This window comes from Nannospalax galili, unplaced genomic scaffold (assembly GCF_000622305.1).
Source record: "Nannospalax galili isolate Female #2095 unplaced genomic scaffold, S.galili_v1.0 scaffold810, whole genome shotgun sequence".
NCBI classification, from domain to species: Eukaryota; Metazoa; Chordata; class Mammalia; order Rodentia; family Spalacidae; genus Nannospalax; species Nannospalax galili.
This window is the reverse complement of record NW_008329132.1, coordinates 253,029-277,151: the sequence shown is the minus strand read 5'-3', so window position 1 is coordinate 277,151 and position 24,123 is coordinate 253,029. Positions and strand designations below refer to the sequence as shown.

Below are 24,123 nucleotides of genomic sequence, written 5' to 3'. Positions count from 1 at the left end.
CAGGGAGGCCCTGTCTCAAAACAAACAAACAAACAAAAAAGGTCCTTAGGCAGAATGTGACAGCACCACAGCCCAAATTCAGATGAGCTGTCCCAAGCCACTGACTTCAGCCTCGGCCTTAAGAACCTCAAAGGAGGAGCAAGTGAGCTCCAAATGGGGAGTAGAGACTGGACTGGAAGCAAGTGAACAGGAAAGAGAAAACCAACAAAACAGGGAAAGAAGTTCCATGTTCTGGAATCAGAAGACTTGTTATCAAAACGGTGCTGCTGGGGCTGGAGACATAGCTGAGCAGATCAGGGCACTGGCTGCTCGTGCAGAGGACCCAGGTTTGGTTCCCAGCACCCACATGGTGGCTACAAACTGTCCTTAACTCCAGTTCCAGGGGAATCCAATGCCCTCTTCTGACCTCCACAGCACTGCATGACATGGGCGCACTCACATACATGCAGGCAATACACTCATACACACAAAACAAAAATAATGAAAAAATTTTTTAAAAGATAGTACTTACTACATTAACCCACAGACAACATAGTCTATAACAAGCCCCAGCTAAGCAGGGTGTAGAGACACATTCCTTATAATCCCAGCTATTCTAGAACCTGGGGCAGGAGGATGAGTTTCAAGGCCAACCTGTCTCAAACTAAACTTTTCTGAAAAAAGGAGGTGGGGCGTGGGAATGACCCAGGGATGCCTCTAAGGGGTAGAATGTCTGCACAGACACCCAAGGCTCTGGGTTCACAGCACTGCAGAACCCTGGCTGACTTGTCTGCAGAAATTAAAAAGCTGATCCTAAAATTCACAGAGGATTCACAGGATTCTGCACAGCTGATCTAATGTATAAAAAAAATGAACAAATCTGAAGAATCACGTTTCCAGATTCCAACGTTTGCCTCGAGCAAGCTATCTGTGCAAAACACAACCTTCACCTCAAGAAGAGTAAGAAACAGTTTATTTGGTGATGATGGCTTGGGAAGAGGGACTCAGATCACCCCATGACGTGCTCCACTGTGGAAGCAGGTAGAGCTCTGCAGTCACACAAGACACTTTGTGCATTTACCAAACACACTGCTGGGAACACTGGGCAGGGAGGTTACAGTAAAGCAAGCAAGTCTGTCTGATGACACACTTAGCCTTTGGCCTGATGGACGCTAATAGACTGCTAAGTGTTAGGTTCCTGGCCAACTCCTAAAATGGTGGCACAGCTCCTAAAATTCCATAATGGCAGGTCTGAACTTAGCCTGGGAAGCCCTTCCACTTATAGGGAGAACAACCAATTCTGAGCTAAACTGCCCAGCCTACATCTTGGAAAGTTACCCAAACACCTAACTGCCTATAAAAGATGTCTGACTTTGCCATTGACTCCTATTTCTCTGCTCCCCAAAAGGCAGCCGAGAGGTCTGTTTGTTCTCAAATTAACTGCTCTCCCCCATGGAGTGGTCTTGATTGGTGGTCTTCACCATGCCCTTCCACACACATGATGCCAAAACTCAGGAGGAATGCCTGGGCTTCTTATGACCCGGTTCTTCCTTTTACCAAACCAAATTGTTGATCAAGTGCTCTTGCCTGTGATACGACCATCTTACCTATGCTGGCTCCCACCACTCATGAAATGAGGCCTGAGATTATAGGTCCATCTGCTTTCCTCTGTCCCACTCACCCTCTGACAGAGTTCCAGTAAGTGCTCTCTTCTTGGAACTACTGACCTATTTCTCTGCTTCTTCCTCTCTCTCTTCCCAGTCCCACTCCACTCCATCTCCTGCTCTTCCTCCTTCCTCTACCTTCCTGCCTTGAGTTGGAGATGTTTGACTCAGTTTCAAGTCATACCGGTACACTGAACATCTTCTCACGCCCTGCTGGGGGCGCCCCTCACTTGTCCTTGGGACACCTTGACAAGTGACTTGGGCCCTTTCCTGACTTGGAACAGCATCATGACAGAGACACCTCTCATGGATGCCAGTTCTCTGGGAAGACCTGACCCTCCCCTTCTTTGTCCCAGACTTGGAAGGAACTCTCTCATCAAGCTCACCTTGCTCTAAAGATAAAGGCTCTGACTGTCCCCGACAGGGCTCTTGTCCTACAACTCCTCCTCTCTCCCTTCTTCACCCTGGGCTCCATTGGAAGGTTCTCTGCTTCACGTTCTCTACGGCTTCAGGGGCTCAAGCTTTCTTGCTGGGCTTGTAAGGTTCTTTACTTCATGTGCTCAGTGGTCTATGACTTAAGGTAGCCAGTGGCCTGGAACCTCTGGGGGCCTCCCACTGTGACCACCTTCTCCACCCACACCTGTCCATCTTTCTGTCTTTCTCCTCTTCCAGTGTCTTTCACCCTCACTTTGCTGGGGATGGTCTCTGATCCATGGTTGATACTGTTATTGTGAATCTAATTTCAGGTCTCCCTTTCTTCCATCCTTTACTCAACACTGTCTCTCCTCCTCCCTCTAACCAGGTATGGGTTCCCTGCACAGGCTAAATGGCTGGACTTCTCCCCCCGGTAGCCCTTGTTCTGCTTCTGGACACAGCTGCAGACGTGTAGGTCTCTGTAAGTCTGCCCGCTTCTCTAAATCTTTCAAAGAAGTGTAAGTTCTCTTTTTCTTTATATTCCTTTTCTAAACATGCTTTCTTTAACACTTCGGGCTGCCCAGCATATTGTACTTGTTTACTTTTCTTTAAAGCTTTCTTCTCCCCACCATGAGTCTGCCAGTCTGCCAGGTATCTGATCTCCATGAAGGTTCTAAACCTGCATGGCTCATGGCTTTGTCCTAAAGCTTCTCTTTGGGTCCGTTCTTAAATTCTTTTATAATGAGACTTAGAATCTGCTAGAGATGCTTTTTCTCTCTGTATCATCTTGTCAACCACGAAGTGTAAAACCCTCCTCCTTGGCCCCCTGCCCTGGACTCCTGAGACCCCTGCCCCTCTTTAGGACTAACTGCTCGTTTTCGCTTCTGTAAACTGCTTGATTGCTTGGCTGAAAGGACAAACTGTATTGACCCCATTTTGACTAGCTGTTTCAGGCAAGCCTGAACATGCCCAGGCATGCTGTAATCTCCACCTACCACGCCCACCCCAGGAGGCTATAGATCAAGCAAGCCCAGGTATAAAGCAGCCTTATAACGTAGGAACAGAGACTTCTGGCCCCACAGATAATAGTCAGCACATTCCACAGCCCTGAGGGTAGCACCCACCAATAAGAAACCTCCAGGACTACATCCCTTGTAACCAATCAGTTCAAAAGTGTGTTGGCGCATGCGGGCTCTTTGGACCAACCAAGATGTGACTGTTATTCTCCTCCTCCCTTTGTCTAAAACCTATAAAAAGCTTCCTCCCCCTGCAATCGGGGCTCTCAGTTCAGCTTGGTGGGCGAATGCCATAATTCTTCCTTGCTGATTGCTCTGAGAGCCCGAGCTTAAGCCCAATTAAAGACTCTTTGTTCTCTGAACTGCGTGGTGATTCTTGGGGATCTGTTCACTAGGCACAACATTTGGGGGCTTGTCCGGGATCCCCAAGACACCCCCCCCAACCCCACGGGACCCCAGAGCACTGTCTGCATGATCCGATTGGTGTCTCTTGTCTTTGTGTCTTTTGTCTTTGCACGCTTCTGGTCTTTGGGCCCAGTTTGAGATTGCCTGTTGGAGGTCTAGGCGGACACGCTGGAAGGCCCCAGGCCGTGGGACTCGGGAGACGTCCTGGACCCACCTGGTGGGGATTGGATCCCCTTGGTAAATTTGGAAGGACGGAGCAGGTCGCACCCACAAGGAGGTGAGAGGCCATCATCATACTTTCAGTTTAAGGTGCCAATTAACCATGTGTTATTCTTGTGTGCATTTGTGCTTTCTGTTTTCTTTGTGACTCTTACTGTATTGGAAGAAATGGGACAGAGCCAAGTAACCCCTCTCAGCCTTTTCCAGGATCATTTCTCGGAATTCAAAGACCAGGCTGATAGCCTGGGGTTAGGAGTAAAGAAAGGGAAGCTCTTTGTGTTTTGCAGGAATGAATGGCCAACTTTTGGAGTCGGCTGGCCTGAAGAGGGAACATTTGACCTACCTACCATCTACAGAGTAAAGGATATAATTTATGGCCATCCGGGCCAACCTGATCAGGTCCCTTACATCACGACTTGGCAGGTTATGGTGGAGGAGCCTCCAAAATGGTTAAAGCAGTTCCTTCCTCCTCCCCCGACTGGCTCAAAGCCGACTGTCCTCGCTCTATGTGAGGATGAGCGGCAAAGAAATAAAACTAAACCCTCTGCCCCCCTCTACCCTGTCTTTCAAGGAGGCACAGGGGAAGAACGCCTGCTTGAGCGACCCCCATATCGGCCTGTTCCACAAGCAGAACCTCAGGACGTTCCAGGGGAGGCGGAGGCAGCCCCACCCCGGAAGGCAGAAGGACACCCTCCCCAGACACAGAGGAGAGTCCAGAGGGGGCAGCCACAGCTGGAGGCAGACTCTACTGTCCTCCCTCTCTGGGCCATGAGGCCCCTCAATGAAGAAAGGGACCAGCAGATGCAGTATTAGCCATTTGCAACTAGTGACCTTTACAATTGGAAGTTACAGACAGCTAAATTTTCTCAAAAGCCCCAAGGTTTAATTGATTTGTTAGAATCTATCTTGTTCACCCACCAACCCACATGGGATGATATTCAGCAGCTTTTGCAGGCCCTGTTCACCACTGAGGAGAGAGACTGGATTCAAGTTGAAGCCCACAAGTTGGTCCCTGGGGTGGATGGGAATCCTACCACCAACCAGGCCCTGATTAATGAAGCTTTCCCTCTAGCTAGACCAAACTGAGACTTCAATACGGCTGAAGGTAAGGAGAGGCTCCAGGTCTACTGCCAGACTCTAATGGGGGGTCTCTGGGTGGCTGCAAGGCGCCGACCGAATTTGGCCAAGATTAGTGATGTGCAGCAGGGGAAGATAGAAACGCCAGCAGCATTTCTAGAAAAGATCCTAAAGGCGTTCCATACCTATACTCCCACAGACCCAGAAGTGCCTGAAAATAAAAATGCAGTGATCCTGGCATTCGTGAACCAGTCAGCACCCGATATTAGGCACAAATTGCAGAAATTGGACAGACTGGCTGATAAAACCTTGCCAGAGCTTCTGGCAGTGGCTGAGAAAGTTTACAATCAACAAGAGAGTCCTGAAGACAAACACGCCCGGGTCGCCACCGCTGCCAGTGCCAAGCAGACCTGCGACTTTGCCAAAATCTCCTAGCCACGTCAACCAGGTCCACGGGTGAAAGAGAATGCCAGCTGCGACACCTATCTGCTGAACAAGGTAGAAAATGCCCAGAAGGGCAACCAAAATTGCTGAGAAACCAAAGTGCCTATAGTAGGAAAATGGGCCATTGGAAGAAGGAATGTCCAGAAAGACCAGCCGGACAGGAGCAGGTCCGTGAAGGAATACAAGTCCTGGAGCTTGAGAAATGGAGCAAATAGGGAGAATGGGGTTCGGATCCCCTCCCCGAGCCCAGGGTAACTCTCAGAGTGGAGGGGACACCTGTGAGTTTCCATGTACACACAGGTGCTCAACATTCAATGTTAACAGAGACCCAAGGGGAATTATCAAACAAAAAGTCCTGGGTACAGGAAACGACTGGCATAAGCCAATATTCATGGACCACCCGAAGGAAAGTGGACCTAGGCATGGGCCGGGTGTCCCACTCCTTCCTAGTTATGCCATACTGCCCTTTCCCACTCTTAGGTAGAGACCTGCTTACCAAAATTGGAGCCCACATCCATTTTTCACCTAATGGGGCTCATTTAATAGATAAAGGGGGCCACCCCATTCAGGCACTGACTTTGCAACTGGAAGATGAGTATCAACTGCACCAAAAGCCTGGCCCACAGCCAATGGGGGAGATTTCTGTGCTTCAGGAATTTCCCTTGGCCTGGGCCGAGACTGGGGGTTGGAGCTGGCAGCCCACAGGCCACCCATCTGGGTAGAGCTAAACCGGGCGCACTTCCTGCTCGGGTGAAGCAGTACCCCATGTCACATGAGGTCAGAGCAGGGATTACCCCACACATCCGGAGGTTAAGAGACCAGGGCATCCTAGTGCCGTCGGTCCACATGGAATACACCTCTCCTCCCGGTAAAGAAGCCAAACTCAAATAATTACTGGCCAGTACAGGACCTGAGAGAAGTAAATAAACGGGTCATGGATCTTCACCCCACGGTGCCCAATCCCTATACCCTCCTGAGCTCTCTGCCACCCTCCAGGAGCTGGTATACTGTACTAGATTTGAAAGATTCCTTCTTTAGCCTGCCCTTAGCCAATGACAGTCAGCCATTCTTTGCCTTCGAATGGCAAGATCCGGAAGTCGGTTTCAACAGACAGCTGACCTGGACTCGCCTGCCTCAGGGATTCAAAAGCTCACCCACTCTCTTCAATGAGGCACTTCATGAAGATCTGGGTGAGTACAGGCTGGAACACCCCAGCTCACCCTATTGCAGTATGTGGATGACATCCTGATAGCTGCTGCTGCTGTCAGCAAGGAACTAAGGATTTGTTGGCGACTCTGGGCAGGCTAGGATATCGGGCATCCACTAAGAAGGTACAAATGTGTTGTCAAAAAGTGATTTATCTAAGGTACATTCTAAAAGAAGGACAAAGATGACTCATAGATGCCAGGAAAGAAACGGTGCTGAAAATTCTGGTCCCCAACTCCCGGAGAGCAGTGAGGGAGTTTCTGGGATTGGCAGGGTTTTGCCGTCTCTGGATCCCAGGTTTTGCTGAATTAGCCAAGCCTCTCTATGGGGCTACAAAAGAGAGTGAGACTTTTTTTTGGATGGGGGAGAGAGAAAGGGCCTTTAATGAAATTAAGCAAGCCCTCCTGATGGCCCCGGATCTGGGGCTCCTCGATGTCACCAAGCCTTTCCACCTCTACATAGATGAGAAGAAAGGAAGAGCCAAAGGAGTCCTGACTCAAACGTTAGGACCCTGGAATAGACCAGCGGCATACTTGTCTAAGAAACTTGATCCAGTAGCCACAGGATGGCCACCATGTCTGTGGATTATAGCTGCTACTGCCCTTCTAGTCAGGGATGCAGATAAATTGACATTAGGGCAAGAACTGCACATCACCACTCCTCATGCTATTGAGGGAGTTCTTAAGCAGCCACCAGACTGCTGGTTGAGCAATGCCCGAATAACCCATTATCAGAGCTTACTTCTTAACCCTCCGAGAATGCAGTTCCTCCCAAGCACCGCCCTTAACCCAGCGACCCTGCTGCCCAACCCCAACTTGGACGCGCCCCTGCATGATTGTGCGGGGATCCTGAGCCAGGTACATGGGCTCAGAAACGACCTGACTGATCAGCCACTCTCTGATGCAGAAGCTACTTGGTTCACCGATGGTAGCAGTTTCATGAAGGATGGGCAGAGGGAGGTATGCAGGGGTGGGCGGTGGTTAACTGAGACTGAGACTGTTTGGGCGGCGGCTTTGCCTGCAGGGACCTTGGCTCAGAGGGCCTAGCTGATATCCCTGACTGAGGCTCTTAGGCTTAAAAAAGACAGGCGGCTGAACATGTACACGGACAGCCGATATGCCTTTGCTACGGCACATGTGCATGGAGCCATCTACCAGGAAAGGGGGCTGCCCACAGCAGAAGGGAAAACCATTAAAAATAAACAGGAAATTCTGGACCTGTTGGCAGCCCTATGGCTACCTAAGAAACTGGCTATTATGCACTGCTCTGGGCACCAGAAAGCCAACATGCCGATAGCTCAAGGAAATCAGAGGGCAGACTGGGTTGCCAAAGAAGTAGCTCTGGAGGCTTCCCAGATTTTGCCAATCCAGCTGCCAGACTCTGCCCCCCCCGTCCTACCTGATCAGCCTCATTACTCCCAAGAGGATATGAAGCTGATACAGACTCCCCACAACCCAAAAGATCGATGCTTGGTGGCATACAGGAGACTGTAAAATTATTCTGTCAAACGACTTAGCCAAAGCCCTCCCCACACATATCCACCAAACCACTCATCTGGGCACCAGGAAAATGGCTGATCTTTTAAGAAATGCTCATTTAAAAGTCCTGAATCTCCACCCACTTGTTGATGCAGTCACCTCTGCATGTCTTAGTTGCAAGCTGACCAATGCTGAGAACCATCCTAAGGACAAGGGGCTCGAATGAGGGGCTCTAGACCAGGGGCCCACTGGGAGATGGACTTTACAGAATTAGCCAGGCAAGTATGGTTACAAATATCTACTAGTTCTGGTAGACCCTCTTTCAGGATGGACTGAAGCCTTCCCCACCAAGCGTGAGACCACTCAGGTGGTGGCCAAGAAATTGCTGGAGGACATTTTACCCAAGTATGGCATCCAAGCCCTTCTGAGCTCTGACAACGGGCCGGCCTTTGCTTCACAGGTAACCCAGGAATTAGCTAGGATATTGGGGGCAAGATGGAAATTACATTGTACATACAGGCCCCAGAGCTCTGGACAGGTAGAGAGGATAAATAAAACTCTAAAAGAGACCCTTACCAAATTAACCATGGAGACTGGCAGGGACTGGGTGGCTCTCCTTCCCTTCGCCCTGTATAGGATGCGAAACTCACCCTACTTGTTAGGATTAACCCCCTATGAAATTGTGTTTGGAAGGCCCCTTCCTATCCTCCCCAGTCTAAGAACTGAACTAACTGCTGAATTTGATAGCCACCTAGAAATGGTGGCTCGGGCACATAGGGATGTATGGCCCCAGCTGAAAGCTATCTATGAGACTGCTCCCCCTCCTACTCCGCACAACTACCAGCCTGGTGATTGGGTCTATGTCCGCAGACACCGCCAAGAGACCTTGAAATCTCACTGGAAAGGACTGTATGTAGTGCTCCTGACAACCCCAACTGTGATAAAGGTAGACGGAGTTGCCACATGGATTCATCACACCCACATCTGACTAGCAAGTTCCTACCCAGACCCAGACAATCGTCGCCCTCCGCCGACCTCTACGCCAGATCCTACAACATGGAAGGTCCACAAGGACGCGGACAATCCCCTCAAGCTAAGGCTGTGCCACTCTTGATGTTTACCCTGCTGTTTGGAATGAACATATGTATAACTGCTAACCCTCATCAACCTTACAATCTCACCTGGCAGCTCCTGGACACCTCTACTGGAGACATCCTGGTCCAGACATCCAAGATTGCCCCACTAAACACCTGGTACCCAGAGCTAGGCTTCAACCCCCACCGCTTGCTCTCTGGACAGAGCCATTGGGGGCTGCATCATGCTTATGACTATGTCTGTCCTGGGAGCAGAGGAAGAGACTGGGGAAAACAATGTGGGGGAGCCAGTGATTATTTTTGTAAATCCTGGGACTGTGTGAGCATGGGAGACATCTATTGGACAGCCCCCGTTAAAGATGATCTTATCAAGGTTGTCCGTAACACCCCTGATGCCATTTATGGCGGGCAGAGCATTAGAACATGTCCTACAAAAACAGGCTGCAACCCTGTTAAGGTGGTGTTTACTGATGCAGGACAAAGAGACACCACTTGGGAGGTAGGAAAAACCTGGGGATTGAGCACTCTCAACTCAAGCCCAGGGGTGTTCTTCACTATCATTCTCAGAAAGGAAACCCCCACCTCTCTGATGCCCCAAGGTGTTGGCCCCCATCTGGTCTTGGTGCCCCTAGAACCCAACTCCAGCCCTAAGCCCCCGCCTCTGAGGGAAAGTACAACAGTCTTTGGGAGGACAGCAGTAGCTGCAGGGACACCTACAGCTTCACCCTCAGACCACCCTACTTGGCTGCTGACCACCTCCACTTTCAAGGTGCTCAATGCCTCCAAGCCAGACCTAACTGTAGAGTGCTGGCTTTGTCTGAGTGCCGAGCCGCCCTTCTATGTGGGCATAGCTGTAGTAGGTAATTACTCCCGAGTTAGTAGTAACCAATGCACCTGGGGACAGCAGGGAAAACTTTCTCTCTAGCAAGTAACTGGGACAGGGACCTGTGCCCTGCTCCCTGGTGCCCAGGTACCCTCAGGGCTATGTAACCATGTAGGATGTAACCACGTAGTCTCTGTTTCAAATGATACTTACTACTCTGCCACTTCTGGATGGTGGGCTTGTTCTGCTGGTTTGACCCCCTGCATTCACGGGACTGTCCTAAATAACATGAAAGGTTACTGTGTCATGGTACAGCTATTCCCCAAGATGACTTACTATGAGGAGACCCAGATGGAATTAGCCTACACACCCCTTTCCACCCCCAGAAATAAGAGAGCCATAGGGACAGCAGCCATTTTGTTATCCTCCTTAACTGATCTAGGTATAGCTGGAGCGACTGGAGTGGGCACCTCAGCCTTAATTTTGCAGGACCCAAACTACAAGGCTCTCCAGGTAGTGATTGATGCAGACCTCAGGAGTCTGGAACAGTCTGTAACTAAATTAGAACAATCCCTAAACTCACTAGCTGAGGTTGTCTTACAGAATAGAAGAGGTCTTGACCTCCTCCTTATGCAACAAGGGGGCTGTGTGCAGCCCTAAAAGAAGAATGGTGCTTTTCTGCTAACCACTCTGGGGTGATTAGAGATTCTATGGTTCTGCTCAGGAAACGTATCAAGGATAGAGAACAGAAGGACCCTGGATGGTACAAGCAACTGTTTAATTGGTCTCCCTGGATCACCACCTTGCTCTCAGCCTTAGCCAGACCCATAATCCTCCTCCTATTACTGTTAACTATTGGGCCATGTATCATCAATCGGCTGACTGCCTTTATCAGAGAACGGGTGAGTACAGTACAACTCATGGTCCTGAGGTCCCAGTACCAGCCCTTGGACCCCCTATTAGGGACCCCAAACCAGAGCCATGATTGGGTCTTCCCTAAGTTACAAGGAGAGGGGGAAATGCGAAACCCTCCTCAGCCCCCTGCCCTGGACTCCCGAGACCCCTGCCCCTCTTTAGGACTAGCTGCTCGTTTTCGCTTCTGTAAACTGCTTGATTGCTTGGCTGAAAGGACAAACTGTATTGACCCCATTTTGACTAGCTGTTTCAGGCAAGCCTGAACATGCCCAGGCATGTCATAATCTCCACCTGCCACCCCCACTGCAGGAGGCTATAGGTCAAGCAAGCCCAGGCATATAGCAGCCTTATAAGGTAGAAACAGAGACTTCTGGCCCCACAGATAATAGTCAGCACATTCCACAGCCCTGAGGGTAGCACCCACCAATAAGAAACCTCCAGGACTACATCCCTTGTAACCAATCAGTTCAAAATCATGTTGGCGCATGCGGGCTCCTTGGACCAATCAAGATGTGACTCTGTTATTCTCCTCCTCCCTTTGTCTAAAACCTATAAAAAGCCTCCTCCCCCGGCAATCAGGGCTCTCAGTTCAGCTTGGTGGGTGAATGCTGTAATTCTTCCTTGCTGATTGCTCTGGAAGCCCGAGCTTAAGCCCGGTTAAAGACTCTTTGTTCTTGCATGCTCTCTGGACTGCGTGGTGATTCTTGGGGATCCGTTCACTGGGCACAACAGAAGGACCCCAAAATTCTACTAACTTATTTGTTGGCCATATGGAAACTTTCTACAGGTGCACTGAATTTGAGGTCTAAGCAGGTGAACTTTTTTTTGTTTTGTTTTGAGACAGGGTCTCCCTGTAGACCCATATGTTCTGGAACTCACTATGTAGACCAGGGTGGCCTCAAATTCAGAGATCCTCCTGCCTCTGCCTCCCAAGTTCCCAAGTGCTGGAATTAAAACCCTGTGCCATCATGTCTGGCTTGCAGGTAAATTTCTTTATCTGTCTTGCTATCTTGCCTCAGGGCATGGAGGCTGAAAAGGGGAAAAAAGGTTGTAAAAGTCCTTTCTTTCCTGGACCTTTCTCAGGCTTTCAGATTTTTTTCTCCACCATGGTTCTCTCCGTGGGTGGAGGAAAGGAGAACAGTCTGAGGGGCCTGGAATTTCGACCTCAGTCCTTGTTGTACGCCAAGCAGACCATGTGGTCCCAAGGCAGCCACTTTTCTAACTAGATGTAAGCATTTTCAAATTTCGGTGAACAAGGAGAGTCGCACCCCATGCTTGGGTGGGAGATGTGCTCTCAGAGCAACAGCCCAAGAATGTGTGCGCTGGACATAGCTTCCCATTTTTTCTGCGCATTTACAGGTTTCTTTTCCAGCAACAGCTTGTATCTGGGAATGAAGAGATCCAGAGGACACTGCTTCGCATTCACAGCTGCAGTGGGTGGTGAGAGACATGGCCTCCCTTCGTTTGAGACCATGAATTCCTTTGCTTTGCTTTCCTATTTGAGGCCCACATAACTGAGGGTGATTTCTCATGCTCTATCAATATGACTTAACTGGGTACTTTCTAAAGGAAGAAAAGGGTTGCTGTCCACATTTAACCTATGAGATATGTGAATTCCATGGGGTTTGTATCCTGGTGGGTTTGGGGCTTCTTATATCATGGAGCTGCGCTCACTGAGTTGGCCATGCAGCTTGTTCACCTTCATGGTTGGTGATCTCACCAAGAGGGAGGCAACCATGTGCTCTGGTCTTCATTTTGGTTGATGACATCATCAATATGGGGACACACATGGTTTGGTTGCAACCTTGGACAGATGGCAACGTTTAAAAAATGGCAGTAACATGTGTGACCCTGCCACCATCTTAAGTCAATCACATGGCATAATTCAAAATGGTGACACCCAGGAATTTGCTGGTACTACTGAACCCTAGGGGATCATGATAACCTGGGAAATCCGTGGACTGCAGGCATTTAAACCATGTCCTAATCCTCTTGCAATTTTTGTTTTGGTTTACATCTTGGATTCTTGATCAGATGACAGAAAAGCAAGAGATTCCAACAGTCTCTATTGCCTTGTAGCAAGCTTGTGCTGGACAGCTTTAGTGTCAACTTGACACACCTGGGTTGAGGAAGCCTCAACTGGGGAACTGCCTCCATTGAACTGAACTGTGGCCATGTCTGTGGGGCATTGTCCAGATTGTTGAGTAATGTGGGAGGACCCAGCCCACTGTGGATGGTGCCACCCCTGGGCAGGTGGGCCTGTGTTGCATAAGAAAGCAGGCTGAGCAGGGGCCAGGAGAGCAAGCCAGTAAGCAGCATTCCTCCATGACCTGTGCTCCAGCTCCTGCCTCCAGGTTCCTGCCCTGAGTTCCTACCTTGGGCTCCCTGATGAACTGTGACCTGGGAGATGTAAGATAAAATAAACCCTTTCCTCCCCAAGTTGGTATTGGTCAGAGTATTTTGTCACAGCAATGGAGAAACAAACTAGGACAGAAATTGTTACCAGAGAGTCGGGCAGTGCTGTGACAGATCTGACCTTGGTGTTTTTAGGAGGACTGTGGACACATTCAGAACTTTGGGCTGGAAAAGCCATTGAGTGCTTAGAGTTTGTTGCTGTGAAGCTTGTAACAGTTATGCTGAAAGAGCTGTGAACAATGGAGGCCTGGCTTGTGAAGCTTCAAAGGGAAGCAGAGACTATCAGGGCTGTTTGTGTGAGATTTTGAATTGAGAATCTGTGGGTTCTGGTCAGCTGGGGCTGAAGAATCAGCTGTGGTTAAGAAAAGACCAGAACCTGAAGTAAAATCTTTGCTTTACTGGGACAATTGATGCTGGTTAGGTGGGGCTGAAAAATCAGCTGTAAGTAACAAGTGACCAGCATCACTATGGTGAAATCTTCTGGGAGGTATTTCCTCAGGGTCAGCACACAGAGGGGACCGCACCTCTATTTCAACCTGGAAGCAGGACTTGGTAATGTGTAAGAGTCTTCTGCATGGTTCTGGTGTTGAAAGTGCAGTGAAGACCCCAGGATTGAAGGGGTCATGGAGAGAAACTGAGGCTTTGCACCCCAAGAGGCAAGAAGAGGCCATTGGTGAAGGTGTAGCCTCAGTTTCAGTGGCGATCCCAGCTTTTTGGAGATGCCGGGACCATGGGACGACCACCAAGGACAGCGGCAGGTGTGGCATGGAGCTGGCCTGGGTCTGCAAAGACAAGCTGTATGTGCTGTGGATAGCAGAGTCAGAGGTGGAGCTGCCAGAACCCTTTGGAGCCCAGAAGGTCGTGAGTGAATCCCCGATGCCCAGCCTTGAGCTACTTTGCTGGACTTTGGTTTTGCTTAGCTGTGCCCGATTCTTCCCTTTGAAATAAGACAGTTTTTGTTTAGGATTTTACAGCTAAGAGACTTTTAAAAGAGACTATGGACTTTTAAGTGTTTGGATTTTTTAAGGATTGTGGGGCTTTTAAGGTTGTACTATCTTATGTTGTGATATTAATGTTAACATCACGTCTTAGGGACAAGAAATGGAAAGGTTATGGTTTAATAGTGATGTGTTTGTGGTCAGAGTATTTTGTCACAGCAATGGAAAAACAAACCAGAACAAAGTTCAACACATTTTTATGCCAGACTGAGAAGGTAGTATCAGACCTCCACAATGGTAGTTTAAATTTTAACATCATTTTGACCTGTTTCTAAATGGAATTATTTTAAGTACTATTTAGATTTTATTGATTCTTAACCTGAAGTCTTAATGTTTTCTTTGCTGTCTTCCTGTCTCCACTGATTTATATTATACTAATAACTTAGACAAGGAGAACTCTGCTGAGCTCGTATGTAACGGTAGCTCCCTCTGTAAGAAACATTAAATATTAGTCTTTTCTTTCAAAACTGTAAAATTTGGAACTTGGTTTATGACAAGAAAGTCTAATCTTTTGATCCTACCACACCTGGTAAGACTTTTGTTTAAGGAAAGGCCCTGGGGTATCCTAGGCCATAACCTGATGGCCTAGGGCAGCTGAGCGCTTCTCGTTTTAAGAAGATCCCTTTAAATTGTATCTGACCGACCATGCAATGCACAAGTAAAGTCTTCCTTGCCAAGTTACCTTTGCTTTGTCCACGTGTTCTGAGTGGTGTTGAGGATTCTTAGATCTCGGGTTTATTTATAACACCCTTCAGGTATTTAACTCTTAAAAAAGGAAATGAGATATTACTTAAACCTGCATGGCAAACGTAACCCTCTCTTTCAGGCCACTAAGCCTTTCTACACACTCAAGGCGAGAATAAAAGCTTTCTGCCTTCTACTCCTTGGTGCCGCTAGACTTCATGTCATGTGTTATGTGTGTCTATGGTAACCGCTTATATGTAGCCACAGTCAACTTCAGTTTATGTTTCTTAAAATTAATTTACTTGGTGTCATATTGACTTATAAGCAAAGTCTCATAAAAATTAAAACGGTTAAATTAACACAAAAATATTTCTTCAGGTCAAAATGTTATCTCTTTAATCCTCATCTACAAATGGTTCCTATTACTCAAATATATAAATTTTAAGTCTCTCACTTGCTCAACAAATGGTAAATGTCTGTGACTGTTACGTTTACTGAAGGTTTGAACAGGCTTGTACTACACACCCCTTAACTGGATGCAGACAAGTATTGGGGTTACTTGTAGCTACTAGAAAATGTCCTTTATGTTTCTCTATATTATGCAAGTGTTACTTTTGGTACTTTCTTTTAGTAACAAGATAATTTGGCTCATGAGGAACTCCCTGAACCAGGCATATACAGAACAGAAGGAAACAGTTTCAGTGAGCTTCGTCTGAATCCTGATCATCTAATTTTTTGTCTATAGGTATGTGATGTGATGACTGCCCACCCTTCCTTCTGAAAAACTGTAAATCAGGGTGTCCTAGTTTGTTCTTCATTGCTGTGACAAAACACTCTGACCAATACCAACTTGGGGAGGAAAGGGTTTATTCAGCTTACATCTCCTGGGTCACAGTTCATCAGGGAGCCCAAAGTAGGAACTCAGGGCAGGAACCTGGAGGCAGGAACTGGAGCACAGGCCACGGAGGAACGCTGCTTACTGGCTTGCTCTCCTGGCCCCTGCTCAGCCTGCTTCTTATACAGCATAGGCCCATCTACCCAGGGGTGGCACCACCCACAGTGGGCTGGGCCCTCCCACATTACTCAATAATCAAGAAAATGCCTCCCAGACATTGCCACAGGCCAGTCCAATGAAGGCAATTCCCCAGTTAAGGGCCCCTCAACCCAGGTGTGTCAAGTTGACATTAAAGCTGTCCAGCACACAGGGTATGGAGGACTGGCGAGAAAGGAGACTGCTTCTGATTGTAGTAGAACAGCCTTCCTTTGAGACAGACCTAGGAAAAGTACTTTAAGTTCCTTTCTGGGTGATGATACTTAACCTGTGATGTTCAATCTTCTTCCTGAGTTAGGCCCACTCTTCCTACATTATCTGGACAGTCCTTTACATAACTAAATCTACTAAAGTGATCTACATTTCCTAATGTCAAACTTCAGTCAAACCTTAAATTCTTATAAAAACTAACTTAAGGAACAAAATATATGTCTAGTAAAGGTTTAAGAACGTATGGTTTCTACTCAAGCTTTATCTACATATTATATGGTAATCAGAAGTACCAGATTAGTGTAACTAACCTTCTTGGTTTACTAATCATACTTTGAGGCCTATAATAATCTGGTCAGAGGAACTTAAAGTGACAACTTTTTATTCTTTGTCCTCCAAGGTCAACTGAGTCCCAGGGGACTATGGAGCATCTCTCAAAATGTCCTGTAACTATGGTGAGTCACCTATCCTCTTGATCAAGGAGGCCATGGAGACTCCACCAGATGGACTTGAACCAGTGTCTAGTCTACAAAAAAGAGGGCCAACACAGGGGAAAGTTTCCTCCATGCTTCCAAGTGACACTGTGGGAACTGGTAAAAGAAAGGCATAAGGATCCAGGGCTCCTCCGAAGCCCATGTGACCCCCGAGGATCAGCTCCTCGAAGAACCTTAAGGGTAAAAATAAATTGGCTTATCTGGGCCAATTGCATGGTCTTAAACACCCAACAGGAAAGTATAGCCAAAGGGTTAAATGATTGGTATATTTCTTTGAGAGTCCAAAGGATTACACTTCCTAGACATTAGGCTTAAGTTTGTATAAGATGCTATTTAGGTACCTGGTGGTGCACGCCTTTAATCCCAGCACTCAGGAGGCAGATGCCGGTGGATCTCTGTGAGTTCAAGGCCAGCCTGGTCTACAGTGAGTTCCAGGACAGCTGGGGCTACAGGGAGACCCGGTCCCCCCCCCCCAAAAAAAAGATGCTATTTAGACAATTTCTCACTAGTGATTTTGTTCTTAAGGAGAAAATGTTCCTCAGGTACAAGACTTCAAATCCTGCCCTAGACAACTCTGCAGTACCCACCTGCAGTCAAAAGGGAAAACCCACTATTGTTCTTACCTAAAAATTAAATGATGGCTAAATTTCTTCTCTCTCTGTTGAGAGGCCACTTTGAAGGGAACTCACACTGTGATTCTAGCCATTCCATCAACTATCAAAGTGCCTGAAAAACAATCCTGAGTCCAGCCATGGCAGCCAAAGGAAAAATGGGGAGAAACCCAGGAGACGTATGCTTTTGGAAGCCCTCATCAAGAAACTCCGACTTGTCCTGGTTCCCTGCCTAGAATCTGTGTCTAACTAACTGCTCTTGCCTTTACTCCTCCTTCCCTTCCTCAGCCCATTGATATCCACCCTCCTCACAATGATGGTTATTCCATGTCTTTTAAATTTTTTCAGGACAAAATTGATGAGAGGACCCAACAGTCAGTGAACCAGATGCTCTTAAGGAAGTCCCTCAGGTCTCCTACCACTGCCTGCCCACCTGACTCTGCACTTCAGACCGATGTTCGAGCCTTTTAAGACCATCCTTCTTTGCCAACATCCCCGTCATCCCTTATCAACAAAAGGCTGGAATGTTAGGCTCCTGGCAGACTCCTAAAAGGGTGGCACAGCTCCCAATATTCCAAAATAGTGGATCCAAACTTAACCCAGGTAAGTCCCTCCACTCATCAGGAAACCACCCAATCCCAAGCTAAACTGCCCAGCCTACATCATGGAAAGTCACCCACACACCTTAACTGCCTATAAAAGATGTCTGTCTGACTTTCTCTGCTTGCTGCGGTTTCTCTGCTCCCCGTGGCAGCTCAGTGGTCTGTTTGCTCTCAAATAAACTGCTGTTCCCCATGAAGTTGTCTTGATTAGTGGACTTTGCCGTGCCCTTCCATACACTGTTACTGTGTCCCAAAGGTCCCTGGCAGTTGAAAGGGCATTTGATCAGATACAGGAGTTGAACAGTAAAATGACATTAGAGGGACTAAGGGAGCCCAGGAGAACCTGGGCTCTCAACCTGCCAGATCTGCAGTATTCCAACCCTCCACCACCTTGGACATTCTAATCAGTCTGCAGAACCTCAGCACGGGTGTGGCTCTTTCAGGACCTCGAGTTCACAAAACAGTCTTAATTATGTGATGCTAAGGACAGGTAGACACACTGATTAACGGGAATGACAGTCAGGGAAACCTATCACGATGAATTGATTTCTAACAGGGGTGCAAAGACGAGTCATGGGAAGAAAAACAATGGTCCACAAGGGTGAGGATGGAGGGCCTAGGACTCACCTGCAGAACACAGAACTCTACTCCACACCATGCTATGGAAGGGGAGCACAGAGCTGAATGCAGGAGGTGAAACTAACTTCCTTACAAGAAAACAGGAGATTCCAGAGTGGGTGGGAATTTCTACAGACTAAGACTCTGATAAGGAATTGGCTGGTGTAAGCATATGTAAAGAACAAATATTGCTGGGCGTTGGTGGGGCACGCCTTAAGTCCCAGCACTCCAAAGCGAGGCAGAGGCAGGCAGATCTCTGTGAGTTTGAGGCCAGCCTGGTCTACATAGCGAGTTCCAGGCCAGTTGGGGCTACAGGGAGACCCTGTCTCAAGAAGACCAAAAAGAGAGAGAGAGAGAGAGAGAGAGAGAGAGAGAGAGAGAGAACAAATACAAACCAACAACAAAAGTATCAATTTTAAAACAGGGCAGAGGGTGTGTAGACATCGCTCCAAAGAAGATGCACACAGAACCAGGACACACATGGAAGGAGCTCAGTACGGCTCAGGAAATGCAAACTGTGTGCAGAGGCCACACTTCACACCAACCCTGTCTCAAATAGACAAAAAAAAAAAAGTAAAATTAAACAGCGATAGCAAGAATCCTGCAGTGAACCAGTGTATTCTTATGCCCCATTTCTAAAGACAAATAGAAAAGTTACAGGAAGAAATGGTCACTTCTCCCTAGAATTAAAAAGTTAGAAAAGCGTACAGTGGATCAGCAGATGAAACCAGAAAGCACCAACCCACCCTTCTACCAAGGCATCCAGGTGCCCGAGGAGCCTGTCATGCACTGAGCATTCTGCAAGTCCAGTCTGAGCAGAGACACGAGGCTGAATGATATGTACACTGTGGTCCTATGTACAGTGGGTGATGTCACAGTCCAGCCCTTGGCAGTTGTGGAAGGCTGTCATTCAAAGCCCTTTGTCCTTTGCTCCCCTTAAAGGGAGTGACACTGACTTCACAGACCCAGAACAGGGCCACTCCTTAGTGAACTTTAGTTCAGAGAAGGCACGCCCGCCCAGACCTTCCCGCAATGCTGCTCCACTTCCTCCCTATAGAAGCCTATGGTCCCTGGGCCCCAGAAGGCCATCATAGCTCCTTCCCTCCTGTGGAGCCAGCATCCTTCCTCAGTACCTTGTTTCTCCACCCTGGTCATGGGGTAAGCAGCCAGACCTGCCAATTCCTGTAACAGATACCAGAGCTGCAGAGGAAACACAGTCAGGAGCAGAGATCTAGCCAGGCTGTCACCACATTCCTGGTGTGTGGTGACACACCACTGCCTGGACACAAAAGTGCTCAAAAGATGCCTTCCCCAGGGACTGGAGACACCACCAACATGCAGCTTCCACCACCTAGCCATCCTCAGAGCTAGGAACCTCGGTGATCAGGGCTGGTCAGGGCTGGTCAGGGGAGGGGTGCTCAGCATCACAGGAAGCTGGTGCCTAACCAGCAGTCAAGAAACACTTGCGAGGGCTGCTCCTGACCTCAGCACCTTCCTTGGCTCTGCTGACAGCTACACAGACCACAGAGACATGAGGCTTTTACCAGATGTTGGAAACTAGGGGAGCCCCTCAGTAACCAGACTCTAGAGATGTATGTGCACGTGTGTGGGCACCTGGGTGAGAGAGGACAGAAAGCCCAAACTCAATCTGGACCACTAGACCAAAGACTAAGACAATACAATATACACAAGAACCTTATCAAATTAAGAGGCAGCACAGTAGGATGCCAACTCACTGTTCTTCAGTAACAGGAAGCACTGCAACCTCCAGCCTGGCAGTCAGTCAATTCCAGTTTCATGGATCACTGAAGCTTTCTTCCAGTCCGTCTTCCCTGCTCTCTGATCCATAACGACCTCCAGCTCCAGTCGCTGGCAGCCCTCGGGCCCAGGACCACACTTTACATCATTCTATGATGGCCAAATTAGGGTGCATGGTGAAGCACTACAGCCACGGTGGAAACTGTATAGCCCGACTTGAGGGCACACTCCAAGACTGAGGCTTATGCTGTCTTTAGGTGTGCACCCTCTGTCGAGCCCAGCAGGCTCCAACGGACAGCTCCAAACCCATGGTCACACAGATGCCCTGGTTAATTGTGGTGGGTCACAAAACGAAATGACTAGACACCAATGAGAGAGGTTTGTGGGGAGGGAGGGTGGACAGGAGTGGCGGGGAGGTGGGGAGAGTGGTCAATATGCAAAGTGTACATATGTAAAATTGCAAAAAAATGTTTTAAAAAGCTGGCTGTGGTTGTACACACCTTTAATCCTGGCAATCTGGAGGTAGAGGCAGGCAGATCTCTGTGAGTTCCAGGCCAGCCTGGTCTAAATAGTGAGTTCCAGGACAACCAAGGCTACACAGTAGGATTCTGTCACAAAAAAAAAACAAAAACAAGAGGCTGGAGAGATGGCTCAGTGGTTAAGAGCACTGGTACAGAGGACCTGGCTTTGGTTCCCAGCACCCAACAGTAGCTAACAACCATGTATAACTCCAGTTCCAGGGGACTCTGATGCCCTTTTCTGGCCTCCATGGGCATTGCATGCACATAGTACACATAAAAACATATAGGCAAAACACTCATACACATAAATAAAAATAAAATATTTTCTTTTTTTTGGTCTTTTTGATACAGGATCTCCCTGTACCCCCTGCTGGCCTGGAACTCACTATGTAGACCAGGCTGGCCTCCATAAGCACCTGTATTCACATACATATACTCACACTCAGACATATACATCTATAAAAATAATTTTTAAAAATTAAGGCTGGTGTGGTGGCACACACACCTTTAATCCTAGCACTTAGGAGTCAAAAGCAGATGAATCTGTGAGTTCAAAGTCAGCCTGGTCTACACAGTGAGTTCCAGGCCAGCCAGAGCTATATATTGAGACCCTGTCTCAAACAAACAAAAAAAAAATCATTAATTAAAAAAAATAAAAGACTTTGGGGCTGGAGAGATGCTCAGCGGTTAAGAGCACTGACTGCTCTTCCAGAGGACCTGGGTTCGATTCCCAGCACCCACATGGTGGCTATGAACCGTCCTTAAACTCCAGTTCCAGGGGAATCCAAAGCCCTCTTCTGACCTCTCCAGCATTGCACAACATGGGTGCACTCACATATATGCAGGCAATATACTCATATACATAAAATAAAAATAATAAATGAAAAAAAAAAAAGACTTTGATCCCAGCACTTGGGAGGCAGAGGTAGGTGGATCTCTGTGAGTTCAAGGCCAGCCTGGTCTACATAGTGAGTTCCAGAACAGCTGCGGCTACAGGGAGACCCTGTCTCAAAAAGACCAAAAAAAAATAAAGACTTCGACTTAGTCCTGGTGTCATCACTTCCTAGCTGTGTCCTCAGGACTGTCATTAACCTCTTGCACCGATTTCCTCATGTGTATTAGGACGATACTGAAAGGCTACTGTGACAAAATATCCTTGTAGCAATCATCTACTGATAGGCAGTGTCTGTCACAGTACCCCTACATGACCCAAAGCGATACAAAACCCAGGCCCGACAGGAACTCATTCCCCCTCAGTTCCCAGTCAGTCTTCTTTCAACACACAGGAATGCTTCCCCCCCTGAGGTGCTCAAGCCACGGCCAGGTCAGGTAGGAGGGGCTTGGCCTTGGTCTCCAGGCCTCACATTACCAGCACATGGTTCACTCCATCCTCAGGACCTGTCAGCACCCCTTCTGAAGACTAGAGCGGTTGGGCCTGCTTTCCCATCCTGCTGCCTCTGCACCTGCACTGACCATGGCCTTTCATGTTCCACGGGGCAGCTGCAGTGTTCTGGAAATGCTCTCTCACTGTTTGGAATGCAAACTCCACAGTGGTATGCCATCTTTGACAGGGTAGATGCGAACAGCAGGAAAGTGGAGGGGGAACATCCAGGGCCAGCGTCCTTCCATCCTATCCTTCCAAGTTCCACCTGCTGTACTCCTGCATTTAGGGGTCTGAGTTCCACCCACAGGACTGGTCACCTCCACACTGCGGTGTGTGGAGATGCAGAAGAATCAAACTCTCCCAATGTGTCTGAGTCACTGTGGTCTGAAGTCTGTTATAGGAGCTGGTCGGTACTGGAGCTGGGTATGCAGCACTGGCTCTGAGGGCAGCAGTGAGTGGGGAGGTCCCAGAGGGACAGGCAGAAGCCTAGTCACTTACTTTTCTTCTGTGTGCTCATATGTGTGTTTGTCTGTGAAGGTGCACATGGCCGTGTGCATGCAGAAGCCAGGGGTCAATCTTGGTTTCATTCCTCAGGCATTATCTACCTTGTTTTTGTGAGGTGGATCTCTCACTGACCTGGAGCTTACCAAATAAACTAAGCTGGCTGTGCCATGAACCCCAGGGATCTGCCTGTCTCAGCCTGTCTGGGTGATGAACCCCAGGGATCTGCCAGTCTGGGCCTGTCTGGACAGTGAACCCCAGGGATCTGCATGTCTCAGCCTGCCCAGAAATATGGTTATAAATGAGGCATTCCTGCATGAGTTCTAGGGCTCAAACTCAGGTCCACATGCAGTATAAATACCTGAAAAAAAGCTGCCTACAGATGATCATGGTGGTGTCTGTAACCCCAGCATTGGAAGACTGAGGATGTCTACAAAACCAGCCTGAGCAACAGAAATAGTCCCAAGGCTAGCGTGGGGTACAGAAAAGCCTTGTTTCAAAACGAAACTGAGACAAGCACCGCACTGCTGTGTTAACTGAAAAGGTAGACCTGCACTTACCGAGTCCACAGCTCCAGAGCAGGGAGGAAACTCAAATGCAAACGCTGGAGCCTAAAAGATGCACCTGGAATCCCAACTCTGGGGGGGTGGGTGGAGGCAGGAGAATCCGTTCAAAGGCATCCTTGGCAGTATAGCAAATTTGAGGCTAGCCTGGGCTACAGGAGATTGTCTCAAAAATTAAAGAAACAAACAGAAAGGTGTCACACAAAAGCGTAACTCTCCCCTCAAAGTGGATGAGAAAGCGTCAATTCTGGAGTGACCATGGCCCAGGAACATGGATTCACGTTACCCAAATTCCATGTTCCATCTTGGAAGCAGTTTTTAAGGTTTTTTTTTATAAAAACAGAACAAAGAAAAGTCATAAATCAAGACACTTTTCAAATACATTAGTGGACTCCATCAGTAGGCAGATGACAGCAACATGGGGAAAATTCTGCTACAGGCCTCAAATGTGACCTCTGATCCCTTAGTCAGTGGTGCAGCACAAAGTGTAAAGACGCAAGGTTTCTCTGGGAACTTTGGTTCACAAAGACAAATGTCGGAATACACTTTATGAGGTTTTTCGGTTACTTCTCTTGTAACTCACTTGCGGGCTCAGCCCAAGCCTCCTCAAGCTCACCCCGGCTTCCCACGCCTGCACCTGCAGCATGCGGGCTCCGCGTCTGCGCAGGCGCGGCCAGAGGGGGCGGAGCCCCAGGCCCCAGGCCCCGCCCCTCAGGTACGCTTCCTCCGCCCAGCCTCCCTTCCGGCAGGGCCGAGGCTGGAGACACCGCCCAAAGCCCCAGGCACCGCCTTCCCGCCCCGCACGCCCGACCCCCGAGCTCACCGCGTCACCCAGAGCCGGCAGCTCCTCCGACCTCCGTCGTCGCCAGCGGCCCAGTACCAAGGTGTCCATTCGGCCTCGCGCTGGGCTCTCAGGACTCAGGGCGACCGGGTCACCGCCTTGACACGCCCCTGACCACGTGCCAGGGGGAGCCAATGA

The 24,123-nt window shown here is 48.6% G+C and overlaps 1 protein-coding gene across 1 annotated transcript in view; it reads right to left on the bottom strand.

Moving 5' to 3' along the window:
• CUNH10orf143 (chromosome unknown C10orf143 homolog) overlaps positions 1-24,088 on the bottom strand; it is a 59,402-nt gene extending 35,314 nt beyond the window's left edge. The window contains exon 1 of the mRNA XM_029563063.1: positions 23,968-24,088. Within this exon, the coding sequence (XP_029418923.1) occupies positions 23,968-24,036 (69 nt within the window). The 5' untranslated portion in view covers positions 24,037-24,088. The remainder of the gene's footprint in view (positions 1-23,967) is intronic.
• Positions 24,089-24,123: the final 35 nt, after the last annotated feature.